The following is an 18,931-nucleotide window of genomic DNA, read 5'->3' on the forward strand; positions in this document are numbered from 1 at the left end:
TACTATTTTTAAGTTTTTAAAAAGAGAATACTTTTTTTCCAAAAACAAGTAATCCAAACAAATTTTACTATTTTAGTATTTTGACATTTATTATGAAAATTAATAAATGAATGATTAAGTATAATAATTTACAAAATTGTCTTCATTAAAATATCGACTATTAACAATTGTTAAAGTTCAGTATAAAATATTTTTTTTAGTAAAAAATATAAATTAAATGAGTACAAGAATATTCTAGTCCATTGCAAAATTGGTGCCACCCAATTTGAAGACAAGTCAAAGGGTAGGGGCACAAACCACTACAAGAAAACTGACTTTTTGTGACACTCAAAAAGTGTCACTAAAAGTCAATAATCCGTAGGTAAAAAGCTTGCAGACATTGAGTGACGCCCACCCTTAGCGTCAATTATGAGGGGGTGTAATGCTACGGTATAATAAGTGTCACTATAGCTTTTAGCTACGGGCAAATATTTACCTAAATGTCACTATATCATAGGTTACTGTTACAAATATTTCTCTTTTTACCTACAGTTTTAGTTTTAATAGGTGTCACTAGAACTCTATTAAATAATATTTTTATAATTTACCAAAATATAATAAAATTATAAATTAATTTTTTTTTATAATTGAAGAATATAATATTAAAATTCAATTATTCGGTAAAAAATTTTACAATACATTTTCTATTATTTCAATTTAAATATGACAAATTAACTTAATATTAAAATTAAACTATTATATCAATTTCAATTAAATTCAAATATTTCAATATAGTAACAAAGAATTTCAACTACATTTATTAATGCCAAAGACATTGAGATCCTTACATCATGATTACTAGAATATAATGAAATCGACTCTGAGAAGTTTAAGAGTGAAAACAAAATTACAAAACTCAGACAAAAACTAATTCTGAATCAGAGTATACCAAGTTGAAACCTGGCTAACTGAATAACCGATACACAATGAAGAACCAGGAAACAATCCAAGAAATTTCTTTGAAGAAGCGTCCTCCAATGCTGCATCTAATAGGTTTTTGTTTTCGGAGCCTTCTTTGGTTGCCTTCTAGGAATGGAGTTTTTCATCCCAATGAAAAACAACAGAGCTCCAAAAACAGCCAGGTTCTGCAAGGATTGAAATTGAATCAACAGTTTGAATTTGGGCATAGACATGAAACTAAACTTCAAATTAAAAAACAAGTCATTGCTCTGACCTGTGTAAATTTGATGAAAAGCTGAGTGAATTCTTTGTCCTCGTTATCGAAATTGTAAAAATCATAACGAATTGGAGTAGCAATCAACTGATGCAGAAGCTACAGAAACAAAACAAAAAAACATAGCTTAAGAAACCGAGCATGTGAGATGAATATGGAATCCAATAGAGAAACTGGGTACAAACCAGTAGCAAAGCTCCGAAAGAGCTTCCAAAGATGAATAGAACCCCTCCAAGGCCCTTCAGAGCAATAGCCCCAGTAATCAAAAGTTTCGTCTGTTCATCACATCAGTTATATTAGGGAACACGCGTAGACAAAATGACGAGCAAAAGTGAAGAAAAGTCGACATATATGTAGCATTCACAACTTCTTCAACAGATATTTTCATTATTTAAGCCAGATGTATAATAACAAAAAGATGCGAAAAACATTATCAAATGAACATTTGTACATAAACAAGGAAAGAGCGAGAGAGGAGCTAACATCAATGTTGCAAGTAATTAAAATTTACTAATGTCAAACCCAAATCATCAATATTGCACCCCTTATTTATGTCAACCCAATCACACTTGAAAAGTACAACTTTATACTTTCCTGCATAATCCAACTGAATTATATCTATCAATGCACCATAGTAGTTTATTTCTCCTTCCTTAGGGCGTTTGTCTCGTGTACTAGCATAACTTTTGGTCTTAACAGTAACACAAATTCCACTATTTTGAGTCTTTAAACACCTTTCCCTCTTCTTTGTATGAAATCTAACTCCATTAACAATATAGCCACTATAGTTTCTCACTTTTTCTAATGGCCCCCGTGCTAACCATCTGATTTCATCTGTAACTATAACACTTCCTTGTTCTTCTAATCGTGCTACCTAACACAATTACATTTTAAATGATCACGAAAAATAATAAAATATTGATAATTGCAAAACCTTTGGAAAACTTACTCTTTCGCAAAACCAATCAGGAAATGTTCGACTATGAATTTTGTCAATTTCATATGGTGATAGCCGACGATTTTGATTACGTCTCTTGATAAAGTCAATGTGTTCTCTAGGAAATACAAATACAAAATTAGAGACATTAAACTTCAAAAAGAATATCAAACTAAACATTTTTACCTTTGAAAGGGGTCAACATTAGTGTTGTTGAAAAGCACATATCTATGTGCTTGTAGCAATGTTTTTTTATCAAGAGAAACTCGAGAAACTCTTTTCCTTTTCTTCACTGTAAACCCAACATGGTTTTTTCTCCCCAAAGGTCTACCTCTAGGATTAAACACATTTGCATTTTCTACAAAGGAGGAATCATCATTTCGACAAGGTCGAGTAAATCGTGTTTCCACCGTAGAGAGATATCGTGAACAAAATATCAAACATTCATTAGCTAAATAACCCTCTGCAATAGACCCTTCAGGGCGAGCTCGATTACGAACAAATGACTTTAGAGTAAAAAGGAACCTGCAAAAAGATTTTTGGAATAAAATAAGAAAATGTTGTTTTTATTTATAATATAATGATATTAAATAACTAAAAAAATGTGTACCTTTCAATTGGATACATCCATCGATAATGAACTGGTCCACCAATTTTTGCCTCATATGCCAAATGGATTACCAAATGCACCATTATAGTGAAGAAAGATGGAGGGAAAATCTTTTCTAATTGGCACAACGTTTTTGCTATTCGTTTTTCCAAGTGCTCCAAATTATGCTCACTAAGCACTTTACTACATAGTTCTTTGAAGAAACGACAAAGATCGCTAATCACTTTACTCACTTTGTTGGGCAAACAACCTTTCATAGCAATAGGAAGAAACTCTTGCATTAAGAGATGACAATCATAACTTTTGAGACCAAATATCTTGCGTTGTTTCACTTGCACGCATCTTGGAATACTAGAAACACACTCATCAGAAGATTTCATATTCTTTAGAACTTCCAAGAAAGATTCTTTCTCATTTGATGTCATTTGGTAACAAGCTCTAGGCAAATACTTTCTACCATTACTTTGATGCATCCTCGGGTGTAGTTGACTTCTTATGTTCATGTGTATAAGATCATAACGGGCCTTATCATTATCCTTTGATTTTCTTTCTAAATTTAATAATGTCCCAACAATGTTATCACAAACATTTTTTTCAATATGCATCACATCAAGATTATGACGAAGAACATTATATTCCCAATATGGCAATGAGAAAAAAATGCTTTTCTTTTTCCATGGGGACAACACCTTGTTTTCACGATTTTTCAATTGTCTCAATGCAGTACTTCCATTGGGTACCTTAGGAGGAGCTCTAAACTCTTGGTCTCCATCAAAATGTCCTCTATTGTTTCTCCACTTATGATCAGGCTCTAACCAGCGTCGATGACACATATAAGAAAACTTTTTACTATAACGCAACCACTTAGAGGCTGTGTCAAAACCACAACATGGACAAGCATATCGACCTTTAGTGCTCCAACCTGACAAATTTGCATAAGCAGGGAAATCATTGATAGTCCACATGATTGCAGCACGCATTTGAAATGACTCTTTTTTACATGCATCAAACGTTTTGACCCCGATTTCCCATAATTCCTTTAATTCTTCCACAAGAGGCTGCATATATACATCAATATTATTACCAGGACCTTTTGGACCAGGAATAAGCAACGAGAGTATGAAATTCGGTTGCTTCATACACATCCACGGAGGAAGATTGTATGGAATCAAGACAACAGGCCAAGTGGAGTGAGAAATTGTCATGGTTTTGAATGGATTAAAGCCATCTGAAGCTAAACCTAGTCGAACGTTTCGAGGGTCGCTTGAAAAATCGGGATATCGATGATCAAAATCCTTCCAAGCAAAAGAATCTGCTGGATGTCTCATGAGTCCATCTCTAGTTCGACTATCTTCATGCCATGTCATGGAAGAAGCAGTTTTTGATGACATAAAAAGTCTTTGTAATCTAGACTTAAGAGGAAACCAACGAAGAACCTTAGCAGGTATCTTTTTTCTACCTTCAACATCGTCGGAGTTGACTTTCCATCTTGAGATACCGCATGTAGGGCAAACATTAGCATGAGCCAAATCCTTCCGATACAATATACATTCATTAGGACAAACATGGATTTTTTCATATGATAATCCCAACCCTGAAATAATCTTCTTTGTCTCATAAAATGACTTTGGCAATGTATTTTCTTTTGGAAATGCATCACATAACAACTCTAGAAGCATTGAAAAGCTTTTGTCTGTCCATCCATTTAGACACTTTAAGTGGTACAGGTGTACGATGAATGATAGTTTGGTAAACTTACAACCCGGATAAAGATTTTGTTCTGCCTCCTTCAACAACTTAAAGAACTTATCTGAATTATCACCCACTTCATATTGTTGAACATTATGTTCGTTTATGAATGTTTCTCGATCCACATCCTCCATATTTATATCTGCATCATTATCATCATTATTTACATCCACTGAAAATGCATCATGAATCAATGCATCCATGTCATGATCAAACTCATGTTGTACTTCACATGCACTTGCACGATTTGAAGTGCTAACTTTCTCACCATGAAAGATCCAACGAATGTACCCTTTTAGAAAGCCTCGGCTGATTATGTGTTCGTAAACATCCATACGAGAATGCTTCTTGCAATTAACACACTTAGTACAGGGGCATAAAATTTTTCCATTTTCTGACGAATTTGCAAATGCAAAATCAAGAAAGTTTAAAATACCTCTAATGTACTCCTCTTGAGTTACAGAGTTATTTGATATCCAACTCTTATCCATTTGATAAAACAAACAAAAGCTGCACAATTAAAGAAGATACAAATGAATATTGACTGCTAAATTTTGAACTATGGAAAATAGATAAACAGCAGTATAAAAATGTAAGATTTACACTCTTAAGAATAACTCTTAGGAATCTCATTTTGTTTACTTGATAACTAATAGTTTTGGCAAAGGGAGTCTGACATTTTAAGGCAGCAACTACAGACTCTACAAGAAAACCATCGGTAAAAAAATCTTGAATTCGCGTACCTCACTAAGAATTATGAATGAGAGAAGTAACAGTTTTTTTCCATCGCAGGCAATTGATGGGAGAACAGCTTTACGGTTTGAGCATCAGAAACCTACAAGATCTAGAGAGACAACTCGAACTTAGTCTCCAAGGAGTCCGAATGAAGAAGGAGAAAATTCTGACAGACGAGATTCTAGTTTTAATATAACATGAAAAATTTGAAGTGCATGATTGATTCAATATAAAAGGCAATCAGAACAAAAGTCTATAATGAAATATCTGTAATCAAATGTACTATTGATTGAAGATTTGAAGTACTCATTGAACCCGACCAAAATTCCTTTTTTTATTCATCCACTTCCCACTTATTTAGGGATGCAAATTGACAAGTTATTAATCTATTGAAAATGAATGAAACTCTTTGGATGCTTTCAATTGGACCCCATACACAGAAACTGACAACTATCTGGGACCAGAGTAAAAAGCTTAGAAAAATCAATAGTTACATTAACTAAATCAAAAGGTATACAATCTAAGATGTAACAAATTTCAGATTCAATGGCAAACCAAATTTATGTATAATATACTAAAATCAAAATAACGTAACCCATGAGCCATTAGATTTGTAGTTTACTTCAGATAATTGTTTATAGAATAACTTATAATGTTCTAAATTAGGACCACTTCGGAATGTCTTTTATAGGGCAATATGTTTGAATGTTGTTTCTAAAAATGAACTAAATGTCCCTGAATTATTTTACAATCATCTAATATCAATTTTTCAACTTTTCTAAATATATCTCAATTATTAGACAAATCATTCTAAGATTGAATCCATATTGAAGCAAACATTAACTAAACTTTACATAAGATTACATTAAACAGGCAAAGATTAGAGTATCATCCTAATCTGACCCACAAAACTATATTATTAGTACTATAAACAGTAATAGTAACATGATCATTTTAAAACTATACTACTTTTAGAGTATAATATTGGTATATTAGTATATTTTCAACTCCAACAACATTATTTTATATGATCTTCAATCTCAAGATGCTTAAATTAACCACTAATTTAATTGAACCAATGCAGCTTAATTGAAACTAGTATGATATGGATGTCAATGTCTACAGTTTCCAATGTTGCTAATTACCAAGAAGCTATCAATGCGTTAATAAACTCTCTATGAGACTGACTAAAACCAAGAAGGAAAGCTCATCTCTTATGAACAAATAACAGTTGCTCCAAACAAAATGATGATTAAAAAGAGAAGAAACCTCCGAACAAATACAGAAATTTCAGAACAAATACTATTAAACAAAAGTGGCAAATTGCTTGGAACACATAATAAGCAATGTAAAATATTAACACATGGCTGCATTTATGCTTGGAACAATAATAAGCAATGTAAAATGTGTGTTATCAACTTGCCAATATCCAATCAATGAGCATATAAAAAAACCGACTTCACAGCTCTGAAATTTCTGATATGGTCAAGTATACAACTTAACCATCTTAAGAAACTAGAACTTGCAATTTAATGGGATGAAATTTCGAAAGCACAAACATTGCAAACTAGCAAAATTCAACAAAAAGAAAGCAAATAAGCACCGTGATAGAACATTAACATAAGTAATACACAAACTAAATTTATAGAAAAAGCAAAGAAGCAACATTCATAGAAAAAGCACTAACCTTTAGCAAAGGCATGTGAATGTAAAACAAAGTGTCATTGGGATTGAGAAGAGTAGTCTCAAACTCTTCAGCAGAGAATTCAAGTGAGATATTCAACAAAGGCCTAAACAACTGCAACAACAACAAAGCACAACCTAAAAAAAACAACCTTTTCAAAACAAACACACAATAAAAACACAATCCAAATTCAAAAGATCACGCCGTTGAAGCTCACATTCAAGAAATTGAGCACGAAAGCCAACTCCCATATATTACTAAATCTAAGGATGTTACGATTGTATTTGTATTCATACAAATTTCATAATGCAGACCAATTTCAAAAATGTTTTTATATTTTCAAAATAACAAACCATAATTATAATTACTTAAAGAGTAAGAACTAAATCAGTTTCTAGACTATTATTACAATGCATGCTATTATTTTCTATATCAGTAATATATTTCTACAATTTGTTAATACAACATAATAGTTCTCCAAATACATATAACTAAGTTTTATATAAACTGCAGAATGAAGATTACATTCTTCTAGCCATTTCACATGGTTTTATCTAACATATACAAAATCAAATTAGTGAAAGACAGAGTGTGTAAGCCTAAAAACTAGTTCAAATTAGTGAGAAACAGAGTGTGTCTAACCCTAGAAACTAGTTCAGATTGAGTGTAAAACATAAAAGCCAATCACTGCAAACCTTTATAACATATACAAAATCAAAAGCAACAAAGGAATAAACAAGGAAGAATGAAAGAAAAGGTTACCTCCGGTGGCGCAAGCGGAGGAGAACGATGGTGTGATGTGAATCGAACGGTCGAGATTCGGCGACGTTGGAGGCGCGACTATACTATAGTAGTTTCCGGCGATTTTCTAAGATAATATACTGGATCTGACAAAACAAAAACGAAATCAAACCTAATCTACGTCACTCAGAGCTAGTGGTGTAAAGGAAAAGTCGACGAAGAAGAAACCTGAAGAAGAATGAATGGCGGTGGCCGGAGCTGCGGCGGCTGGTTGATTCCAGTCGATTTGATTGATGAATCTTTCCGGCAAACGAGAGCTGCGGCGGCTGGTTTACGTTGAAATGAAAATAGAATTGTGAGAACGAGAGAATCCAAAAAAACACAAAAACTTTTCTCAAATTTTTTTTATTTTTGAAAATGATTTTTTAGTAAGTTTATGATATACAAATTTGATAGGTAATAAAATTAAAAAATAATATTATTAAAGTATAATATATTTATTTTTTGAGTCATAAAATTTTTTTTTAAGATTAATATTTTGTTTAAAATATATCAAAAAATATTATTTTTTATTTTTTGAAAATATTAATTTTTTTAATAAAATATTTGTTAATTAATTTGTTGAGTCATATCCTATTTTATTAAATGGGAAAATGTGACGGACAAATACTACTGTAGGTAAAAGTAACATTTAGTGACAAATATTAAGTGTAGGTAAAAGTAACATTTAGTGACAAATATTAAGTGTAGGTAAAAGTAACATTTAGTGACAAATATTAAGGTGTCACTAAAAATGAGTGTCACAAGAAGGCTTTTTTTTTGTAGTGAACAGAAAAATTAAAACAATAGTTAGGTTTGAGTCTTGCTGTAAATTAAGACCAAACTATTATTTTAACATTGTTTAACATTCCATCAACCTCACTTAGAGCTCTTTTGAACAAGAAATTAATCACTTGCACCAACAATTAGCAATTTATATCACACTTTTAATTTTCTTTGAAATTCTGCCTTTCAACATTTATCTGAATCAGAGTAAGTGTTATATTCGGGAATGGATTATCTCCCGTGAAATTTTCATTGGATTCTGTGCAGTTTAAATCCTACCTCTCCCAAATTAAATTGTAATTACTAGTCAGTACTCCTCTTTTTTCAAACTCAACTCATGTAGGAAGCCTTCGGAGCAATAAAATCTAGCCAAATACTTAAATATTGGATGGTATATTTGATTTCCTTGAGTTGTGGAGTGCATTCTTCAAACCTTTCTCCATCACACTACCTTAAATTGCAACATTGATGATTTTCTTGTACCATGACTTAACTGTGAATCCACTCGCATTGTTCGAAATCCATGCATAGCCATTATATTCTCTCTATTTGGTATGGATCTATGAGGTTGTGATGTGACGGTGCTGGATATGTGGATCAAGTGATGGGGCTAGACATGCTAACCAAGTGACGATACTTGAAGATCAAGATGTGTTGATCAAGATATGTTGATGAATATAAACCCTGAAGATCATTTGATGTAGTGATAAAGATGATGTGCTTTAATATGGAGTTGTGTTGGTAAAGTTGTGGTGACGAAGATTGTGTTTCTTAGATATTAAGTTATTTGTGCCTATCTGTGGAAGATAAAACCTTATGTTAAACGACTTTTTGTGAAGTTTGCAAAGTTCTTAGATCAAGAGGTTTGTCCGATTATGGAGGTTATCACGAGGAGTTGTCTCAAGCCTCATCAGAAGAAGTTTCAGGAATTTGTTTAAGTGATAAAGTAAAAGATTATGTGGCAAGTGACTAGAAGCTTCAAAGTTGTGAAAGGGAGAATGTGTGAAAGGTAGTCGTGTTTATTTCAAGTGATTAGTTTTTGTAATGGTATAAGAGTAACTCTCAAATCTACAAAGACATATCACACACACACACACAATCAACCCTTTGAAAATCCTCTCTCTGCAAGACTTAATCTTCAGAGTATCCAATAATCCTTATACACTTTTAGTAGGTTTAGCTTACGAACCTCCATAAACAAGGAAAATGAATTTTTGGGTTAAATTTCAATCAAACAACGAATAGTAGAGAGAAGTGGTTCATCCCTAAGCTACACCGAGATTTTGTACGAACTTACCTTGAACAAAATGCAGAGTTTTAAACTGGTTATCCACCGAATCGAACTACGTTTTTACACGGGTTGACCACGAACTAAATTGAGATTTTACACCAGCCTAATCTCAAACCAAGTTGGCATTTTACATGGGATGAACTCACGAATCAAATTGAGATTTTACACCAGACTAATCTCAAACCAAATCGAGGTTTTATGCGGGCTGACCATAAACTGAGTTGAGACTTACACCAGGCTAATCTCGAACCAAGTTGAACTTTTACACCGACTTAACTCACAAACTAAATTGGAGCCTTAATACTAAATATGCAAATCAAGATTTTAACATATTTGACTTTTAACCCAAACAAACACTCCCTTAATAAAAATTATTCAACCAAGAGAAAATAGCTCTTGGTGAATTTACAATATCATCATTTTCCATAATACAAAATCTCACTTAAACACTGTGACTTTCTCGAAGCACTATGGTTAAACTAAAGTGAGAGAAAATAAAAAATATTTTTAAGAGATTGAGGAATGAGATAGAGAATTGGTATTTCTTGATGTGAAAATATGAAGGGAGAGGCCTTTATTTATCGGCTAGAGGGTGGCACAAAAAAGGAAAAAATCCATGTGCTAATTTAATTTCCCGATTGATTGGCTCTTTATCCTAATTGATTGGATGATTAAAAAAATTGATTATCAATGCCCAAATTTGAAAATTTTCAAAAAATAGTGGTTACGCGTCCTTAAGACGATGTTTCAAGCGATTAGGATATTGTTTTCTGTTGCACCCCAAAATTTGCCCAAGTTATCAAAGACGTTTGTTTCGTCACTCAAAAATTGAGAAAAAATAATAAAGAGTGTCATGGTTTTAAGACAGTTCGGTTCAAATGAGTACGTGCAGTGCACGTTATGATTTCGGGATATCACACCAAGACTTAATTTGAGTTATGGGGAGTGTGTAAGTCATTTCAAGCTTAAGGCATTCATCATGGTTCAAAGTCCAAATTATACGTTCCAGTCATATTTCTTTGTTATCAATATTTAGAAGCATTTGTTCATTGGTTGGTGCGTATTACGAGTTTTGGTACAAATTGAACAGATTGAAGATAGTTGCAAAGCGACATGAAGTTTGTATAATAATGCGACTTTGATTCAAATGTTGGAAGAAGGTGATTTAACAGTGGTGCAACGACATGTAAAGTGCGTGAGAAGCCTGTGTTTGTCTATTCGACCTCATTCACGTTCATCATAATTCACTCAAAGTCTTATTCATGGGTTGCATTCAAAATTCAAGATCAAACATCATTCAAAGTTTCTTTACAAGAATTGATTACAAAAAGTTCAAATTTACATGTTCAAAGCCCAAGTCCAAGTCTATTACAAAAAATTACACAAAAAAATCTCTTGGTCTATGGTTCCTAATCCTAAGATCCACTACTGAGTTCTATCTTCGGCCTCTATACCTCTGCCGACTTTAAAAACCAAATTTGCATAGCAAAACACCGGCATCAACTTTTATAACAGGAAGAACCGAACCGGAAAAGCACCTCAATCCTGCATAACCAATGAACCGATACTGCAGCGCGAAAATGAATTAAACCGGAAATGAGGGAAACCGCATCAGTAAGCCACGAGACAATCTCCATAAACTGAGCCTTCACGCTCTCATTCTTCATGAGCACAATAACAATCTCTAACAGAAAAAAGAGGAGATTATCAAATAGAGATTCACGTAACAGAAAAAGAAGATGGTAACAAACTCTCTGGAGCTCTCCCTCTGAACGTTGTTCATCATCTTCACCACCAAAATCCCCCAACTCTTTATTCATCAGAACCTTGTTCTTCTTCAATCTCTGAATCCTTAAGAACAAACACTTCGTTTACTCACCATTCAACAACAGAAACTGAGAAAAAAGAAGGGAATTCAGAACCGAAAAAACGTAACAGAAATTCAGAACCGAAAAACGTAACAGAAATTGATACTCACCTCATAACCGAATCGTAACAAACTACACCGGAGCTTCATCGTTCTTCATCGTTCATCATCAATTACCTTCAATCTTGAACCTTCTCTCACAAGAGAATCATCTTCAACACTCTCCATTCATCACCAACCTGTAATAAACGCTCTGGAATCTCTAATCACAAATACAGAAAATCACCAATCAATTCTCCACCATCGTCACCTCAACGAACCTTATCTTCGCCGCCGACTTGTCAATCTTCAACGCGTCATCGATACAATCGTCTCCGCACAGCCTCACGCAACAACTCTTCAGTCCGCATCAGGCTCCTCCATCCTCAACAATCGACGCTTCACCGGTCTCCAATCATCATACGGAGTCAGCGTCAAGCCTCAACAATACTTCGATCATCTCTTCATCAGGTTCATCGTTAATCTTTCGTAAACAACAACTTCAACAATAACAACCACATCTCAAAACTCAAAAAAGAAGATGAAAGGAAGCTTGAATCGAGAGGTGATATCGGAGAGAGCGGAACTGAGAGAAGAGATCAGAGAGAGCAACATCGTAGACGAAAGTAAGAAGAGATCGAGAGCGAGAGGAAGAAACTGAAGCGGGGGAGCCTCGCCGGAGAGGGGAAAGCGCGCCGCCGTGAGTTGTTTGAAGGAGGGAGAAGAAGTTTCCTCTGAGTGAACTCCATGAGTCACACATAACTCACGTAAACCTAATTCCCCATTTTACTTTTGTTTTGATTAACTGAATATAATTGTGATTAGTGGAGGATTAAATGAAAATCTGGTTGGTTAATTGTGATTAATGGATACTAATTGAAGTATAAATCTTGTAGTAAATTCATGGACCAAACAAACATAGAGCCACCACCGAATGCTGCACCTCCCTCCCTAGGCCCATGAACACTCACTATTTTTGGCATGAAAAAAATGAAACAAAACTATGACAAAAAAAACTGCTCCCTGGGCCTCCAAATGTGGGCCTGCGTGTGATTTACTCCCTGCACCACTGATTTCAATCTGAACTCCCCTGATTCAAGTTTTTTTAGGTGTTTAGAATTAGATTTTGTACATAGTTTCTTCCTAGTATTTTCCTAGATAATAATGACATAAAAACCAATCACATTTTTGTTAGTTTCTTAACTTCATAAAAGAATAAAAACATGTATCTTTTCTTGTTAGAATTAGATTTTGTTTTCTATATTTATTTTAAAAATGAATAAAAACATGTAATATTTTCTTTGTTAGATTTTAAATGCTTTTGTTACATAGTTTTGTTCTATTATTTTTTAGATGAAAATGTCATGAAAAACAATTTAATCTTGCTAGATTTTCTTTTAGAATTCATTTAGAATTTAATTGCTAGTATTTTCTATGGTCGGTGCGTGCTTCCTTGTTATTACTGATGCGTTTGCTGAGATGTGCGAGGTACTTCGAGAGAGCCTTTGATTACTATTCGACTTGCTTCGTGTTCCACTTTATTTGTGGGACACGAATTCGCTTCCGGTGCGATTAATATGCGTCGTGTTCCACTTTATTTGTGGGACACGAACCTATTTCCGATGCCAGTCACCTGATCTCTCATTCATTGAGATGTATACTCTTGTATTGTCTGGCTTGTGTTCTCTTGCAGGTCTGTGTGGTTATGCTCGACGTGTACTACATGTCGCTCGTGATTTATTTTCACGACGACGCTTTCTGACTCGCTTTGCTTGATGATGGCTTACGCGAAGTATTCCGGACTTCTCTGCTTACGCTTGCTAGCTCATTGCGGATTTGCTATCCGCTCAGTATTGTCTCCTTGTCCCTTTTACCGCTTTCTCGCATCATCCTTTAACATGAGAAGTAGGACCTAGACAGGCATCTGGCCAAGTCCTCGAAAGAGGCTCTGTTTTTTTTTGGTGTGTTTATATTTGTGCTTTGCGGCAGGGAGTCACGGTGTAATAAGTCCTATATGGCACTCCGTTAAGTCCTCATGGAAGGCATGCGGAAAGGGTTAGCAATCAACCCCCGCCTAGTCTCATCGAGTCTGTTCATTATGCGCACGCTTCGCGTCGCTCGCTTCTGAACCTGCACAAGATCTTGTTATCGAGTATGTCAGGAAAAGGGTTCATGCAGCCGGACCCCCGCCTTTCTTATAGCTCGCGTCGCTCGACGTTGATGCTCGGTGTACGCGCGCACCGTTTTCCTTTACGATCAGTGACGGCTTGGTTGCTGAGAGGGGTCCGCCCTCTTGTCTATGGCCCGATCATTTTCGCGAGGTCTAATGCTTGGTTGACTTGGGTTGAGCTGCTCCCCTTGGCTATGGCGGGACCGCTTTTCTACCACTCGGTCAATACCGTTGGTTTTGTTTGCTTTACGAGCGGATGCTCGTTTGTGTGGTATTCTTGTTTGCTTCCTCTTTTTCCCGTAGGTTGTTAGTTTAGTTAGATTTGCACCCTTTGTATGATAACATTAGGTAGCAAGCTTTCCCCCCTTAGCTTAGGTCTTCCTCATGCATCTTTTAAAACACAAACCACACTCTTTGATTTTCTTTTCTTAAGAGCTTGTTATTTCCGCTCCATTCCCAAGCATAAGTCTCCAAAGGTCGAGCAGCGGAGTGTGAATGTAACTCGTTCACCTAAAAAACACAAAACAAACAGAAATTAGTTAGCCGAGCTACGGTAGCTCTGATTCTGCAAAACAGATACGTAGGCAGCGGGGTAGGGCCCGTGCGAGCATAACCCTTTATTTTCCCTACATTCTGCATTCATTTTTAGTCCAGATTAGCGTAGATTTGCTACACACCCATAGTTTTAGACACCAGCGTGGATACCATCGAGTACGATGGGCGCGAGGGGTGCTAACATCTTCCCCTCGCGTAACCGACTCCCTTACCCTTTTTCTCTGGTCGTGAGACCGTTGTTTTGTTTTGTGGTTTGCTGGCATTCCCTTCCTTTTCAGGATAAATATGTTAGTGGCGACTCTGTTAATTTTCGCGGTAGCGACATTTTCACTAACCAGTTCAATTGGGTATATGTTCCGATTGGCTGGACAGTTTAAAAAATTGGTACATATTGTTCTGACAATTATCGATTCAGCTGACATTGCACAAAAACATTTATTGGTTGTTTTCTTTGAGACATAAAGACTTAAAAACATGTTTGTGTGTGTGTGTGATTTAACATTATTACATTACAAAAATTCCCTTGTGTTTTTACAAAACACCGATCACTCAAACGTGGCTGGGGGAGCTTTCACACTCTTAATCTTCATGACTTGCGGAGTATACCAATCATATTAGCACTTGCTTGAATCTTCTTTGAAATGAGGCTTAAGGTATCTTTAAGTTGAATATCATCATTTAAGGGTGTTTGCAATGATCATCAAACCCTAATGTATCTTTTTTATTTGAAGGAAAATATTTGAACAAATTATCTTGTGCATCTTTAACCTCTTGACATACTTACTTGAATTTTTGCTTTAAGGTTACATCTTCTTCGGTGAAACTAAGTTGTCATCCAAATTTTCATCAACAAAAGCAAACTATGATTTTCATCTTTAGATTCGATCACTTTTTGAATAACCTGTAAAACATGGTTTCCACATTCTCATAGGTGGATGAACTTGGAGTGATTAACCCCCCCCCCCCCTCAATTAAGTAAAGAGTATACTTTACACCTTTTGAGAGTATACTTCTCCGTCTTTGTCATAATCAAAAAGGCGAGTAAAAGATACATTTAGGGGATTTAAATATGTACACATAGTTACATAGACATTTAGGAAAGGAAAAGAAACCCACTTCATTGAATCAAATTATACTAGAATTCAAAATACATAAAGCAGGAAAGCTGCAGGAATTGAAATAAATCAAGAAATAAAAATCACACTATTCTTCTCTGCATTATTGTGGATAAGTGATTGTATGAACTTTGGCAATATTTGTCAAAATAAAAAGGAACAATGCAGGTTTAAATGGAAAACCATTGAAAAGTGAATATAGGCAAAGCGAGGACGAACACCGAAGCACTATAAATCCCATTGTCTCCTCTCTCTATCTATCTATTTCTATCTCTATCTCTATCTCTTTCTCTTTCTATTTCTCTCTATCTCTATCTCTCTCCCCTTTTCTCTCTCTCTCTCTCACTTTCTTACTATTGCATTTCATTTTTGTAGGATATTGCATGCTTGGGTTTTTAATTATTGGCGTAGTTTATCGTTTATTCAATTTGGTAGTGATTTATTACGTAAGGTTAGGTTTTGTATTAGTGCCTAATCGAGCTCTAGTGGTGATTAAATTCTAATAAACTGTCGAGTTTAGAATTCATTGAAATTTAATCGTTGTATAATCACACCTCATGAAGTATACAATTTGAATCAATTGAATACCTTTATGTATCATCATTAAATTATCTTTGATATTTGTGAAGTGATTAAGTGTTAACCTGGTCAAATTTCATTACAAGAAAAATTCTCATATTTTCGCTCCCAATCTTCCACGCGTAAACTTTGGAAAACCTTCGATAATTTATTCTGAGAAGATCAGTTGAATTTTTGTTTTTAGTCTATTTACTCTTTCCAGACTATTTTCTTACTCCATATCCTCACCTAACATTGAGCTTCACCAGCTTGCACTCCGACCTTCAATTCTTCCTTCAACTTCACCTGACTTTCTTCACCTTCCTTAGTAACAACATTAATGTGCCCAATGATGTGTTGTTCCCAAACCTGGTTATATGCCATAATATTCCCATACCATTTGTCAAAGCAAGCTTTAACATCATCAAAAAGTAAACATGTAGATGATGAACTTAGCTCTTTATCAGGCGCCTTCACTATGTTATCCTCATAAATAAAACTACCATCAGTATGGAGAAAATAATATCTCATCAAACTAGTACATGTGAACTCAACTTGCTTTGGTGATTTCACCAAATCTTTCTCAAATGAAGTGATAATGTTCAATTCAAGAATGAATTGAACGAATGATAAGAAGAATAAAGAGGTCTTTAAAGAGGATCTGTATTACTTCATCCTCTATAAAATGAATGTGATCCAATTGTAGCGAAGACTACTTGAAAGCACCCACAAGATAGAGGTCAAAATCATCTACTTTTGCCCACTTGTGAGATTTCCTATACAACATCTTAACCATAATCTAGTGCTGAATTCTCATTTCAAACTTAATTTGAAAAATGTTGAAATTAACCATATCCCAGCGATCACCAAACACATATTTAGAAATAATCTTAACAAATTTAGGAGCATTTGTAGTACATATTTCATCACCTTTATCCCACACACCAAAATGAGTATTAAAGCTACTCAAAGAAAACTTAATTAGCTTATTTTTGAAGTGACACTCTAAACCATCATTAGTAATTTTCAAGTTGTAGTAAAAGGCCTTAACAAGACCAGGGTCATATTTCTTGTTCAAACTGAAAAAAATTAGTAAACCATGTTTATCTATTAGAGCCAAAAACCTCACTCTTAATTTAGTTGCAGCCAGCTTATCCACGAAGTACTTAGACTCAACAGGTTTGTTCAAGAACTCGTTGACATAACTTTGTATATTTTCCTCTGGAATCAATTTCGTCAGCTAAGGAAGTTTCAAGTTCAAAACGAGATAAATGAGAAAATACCTCTCCAATGTATGATTTTTGTTCAGACTCAGAGTTACTTGCTTCTGCCTTTGCCATCAGCGTCATGTTTGCTTTCTCTTCTTCAAAGTCATTATCCAAATAGTCAGGTAATATCATGTTGCCATCACTTTCTTCTTATATTTGGAAATTTTCTTCTTTGGTCTTTCTTTGTTGAGTCTCAAACACTCGTTCTTGAAATGAACAGGCTCTTTGCATTCGAAACAAATAACCTCTCTTTCAGCTCCAGATTTCTTCCGCACGAATGTTGACTTAGAATGCCCATCTGGTCTTCTATAGCCTCAAAACTTCTTTTGTTTATTTTGGAAAAAAGAGACACTTCATCTTCATCATCTGAATCTTCTTTAGAATATTCTTCTTCATCTTGAAAAGCTTTTTAGTCTTTTCTGACTTACTTTTGGATATCAAAGCAATATATTTTCCTTTTTTAGAGGCTCATCTTCCTCAAGCTCTATTTCATTACTTCTTATATAACTTATAAGTTCTTCCAGAATTATACTATTTAGATTCATTGACACATTTAGTGAAGTCACCATTGGTCTTCATTTCTTTGGAAGACTTCTGATGATCTTTTTCACATAGTCTGTAGAAATGTAGCCTTTTTTTAGAACATACTCTCAATTATTTCATCATCTTCCATCTTTGAGGATTCATATTTTTGTATCAAGGCAAGAGCCTTGGTTTTCTTTAACTTGCTCGTTTCCTTCATAATTAATTCTAACAGAATCAAATATAGAATTTGCGAAGTCTTTATTTGTTATCTTTCCATACCCAGTGTTTGAGATAACATCCAAAAGAATAGTTATTTATATATGAAAATTTTTGTTTTCCTTTTCTGTTAATCAATCATATAATTTCTTTCAAGTTTGACACCATTTGTATTTAGAGGATTTGTGTGACCATTTGTTACCATATCCCATAAATCAACATCAAAACCAACGAAGAAACTTTCAATTTTATCCATCCAATAGTCAAACTTATCACCATAAAAAACTTGTGGTTAAGCAAAAAAAAGATTTTTATCATTGTTGTTATTTGCAGGTGGAACATCTGCCATTGTGTTTCAAGGACTGGATCTTTATCTGACACAATTACGTGTTTGATAATAATCAATATCAAAATTGGAGCTCAGATGCCAAATAAAGGTTCAAAGAAACACAAGAAAATAGGAGTTTGAATTGTGTTTCTTGATTTAAATCTTTTTCGTTAACCCAAAGACAAACAGCCCAATGCTAACAATGATATAGAACACAAGTATTTTATCCTGATTCACCGTTAACTAGGCTACCTCTAATCCACCCACCAAGGTGATTTTGCCTTATCAATAAGCACTTAATCCACTAATAAAAAACTTTTATTAAAACCACAGAGACTACCTGTCAATGTCTTCTCAAGGATTCTGACTATACCCTAGTCCCTCAAAGAAATCAACTCAAAGACAATCTGTCAACAACTTCTCGAGTAATCTAACTAAATACATAGTCTCTCAAGAAATTTACCCAACTGGTTAAAATTACAAGGGTTTGTGTTTACAAAGTGCT

The 18,931-nt window shown here is 34.5% G+C and overlaps 2 protein-coding genes across 2 annotated transcripts; both read right to left on the reverse strand.

Annotated features, from left to right (window-relative positions):
• Positions 1-771: 771 nt before the first annotated feature.
• On the reverse strand, positions 772-1,601 carry LOC131658347 (uncharacterized). Its single transcript, XM_058927654.1, has 4 exons — positions 1,578-1,601; positions 1,399-1,488; positions 1,214-1,312; positions 772-1,124 (listed from the first exon to the last, which is right to left on the reverse strand). The coding sequence occupies exons 1-4, from the start codon at positions 1,599-1,601 to the stop codon at positions 1,026-1,028; spliced, it is 312 nt and encodes a 103-aa protein (XP_058783637.1). The 3' UTR covers positions 772-1,025.
• A 96-nt stretch (positions 1,602-1,697) lies between these two features.
• LOC131658348 (uncharacterized) lies at positions 1,698-7,840 on the reverse strand. Its single transcript, XM_058927655.1, has 7 exons — positions 7,691-7,840; positions 6,932-7,042; positions 4,946-5,019; positions 2,761-4,651; positions 2,337-2,675; positions 2,163-2,268; positions 1,698-2,087 (listed from the first exon to the last, which is right to left on the reverse strand). Exons 3-7 carry the CDS (start codon positions 4,998-5,000, stop codon positions 1,698-1,700), a joined length of 2,781 nt encoding a protein of 926 aa, XP_058783638.1. The 5' UTR covers positions 5,001-5,019; positions 6,932-7,042; positions 7,691-7,840.
• Between the last annotated feature and the right edge of the window lie 11,091 nt (positions 7,841-18,931).

This window comes from Vicia villosa, linkage group LG3 (genome assembly GCF_029867415.1).
Source record: "Vicia villosa cultivar HV-30 ecotype Madison, WI linkage group LG3, Vvil1.0, whole genome shotgun sequence".
Classification (NCBI taxonomy): domain Eukaryota; kingdom Viridiplantae; phylum Streptophyta; class Magnoliopsida; order Fabales; family Fabaceae; genus Vicia; species Vicia villosa.

Excerpts from the sequence above, each read along its gene's own strand:
- LOC131658348 (XM_058927655.1), bottom strand. The coding sequence starts at position 5,000 with ATGGATAAGAGTTGGATATCAAATAACTCTGTAACTCAAGAGGAGTAC. Across the intron at positions 4,652-4,945 it reads TCAAGAGGAGTACATTAGAG|ATATAAATATGGAGGATGTG; the intron begins GTATTTTAAACT and ends ATAATGATGCAG. Across the intron at positions 2,676-2,760 it reads TGGATGTATCCAATTGAAAG|GTTCCTTTTTACTCTAAAGT; the intron begins GTACACATTTTT and ends ATCTTTTTGCAG.
- LOC131658347 (XM_058927654.1), bottom strand. The coding sequence starts at position 1,601 with ATGAAAATATCTGTTGAAGAAGTT. Across the intron at positions 1,489-1,577 it reads AAATATCTGTTGAAGAAGTT|ACGAAACTTTTGATTACTGG; the intron begins GTGAATGCTACA and ends TGTGATGAACAG. Across the intron at positions 1,313-1,398 it reads CTTTCGGAGCTTTGCTACTG|CTTCTGCATCAGTTGATTGC; the intron begins GTTTGTACCCAG and ends TTGTTTCTGTAG.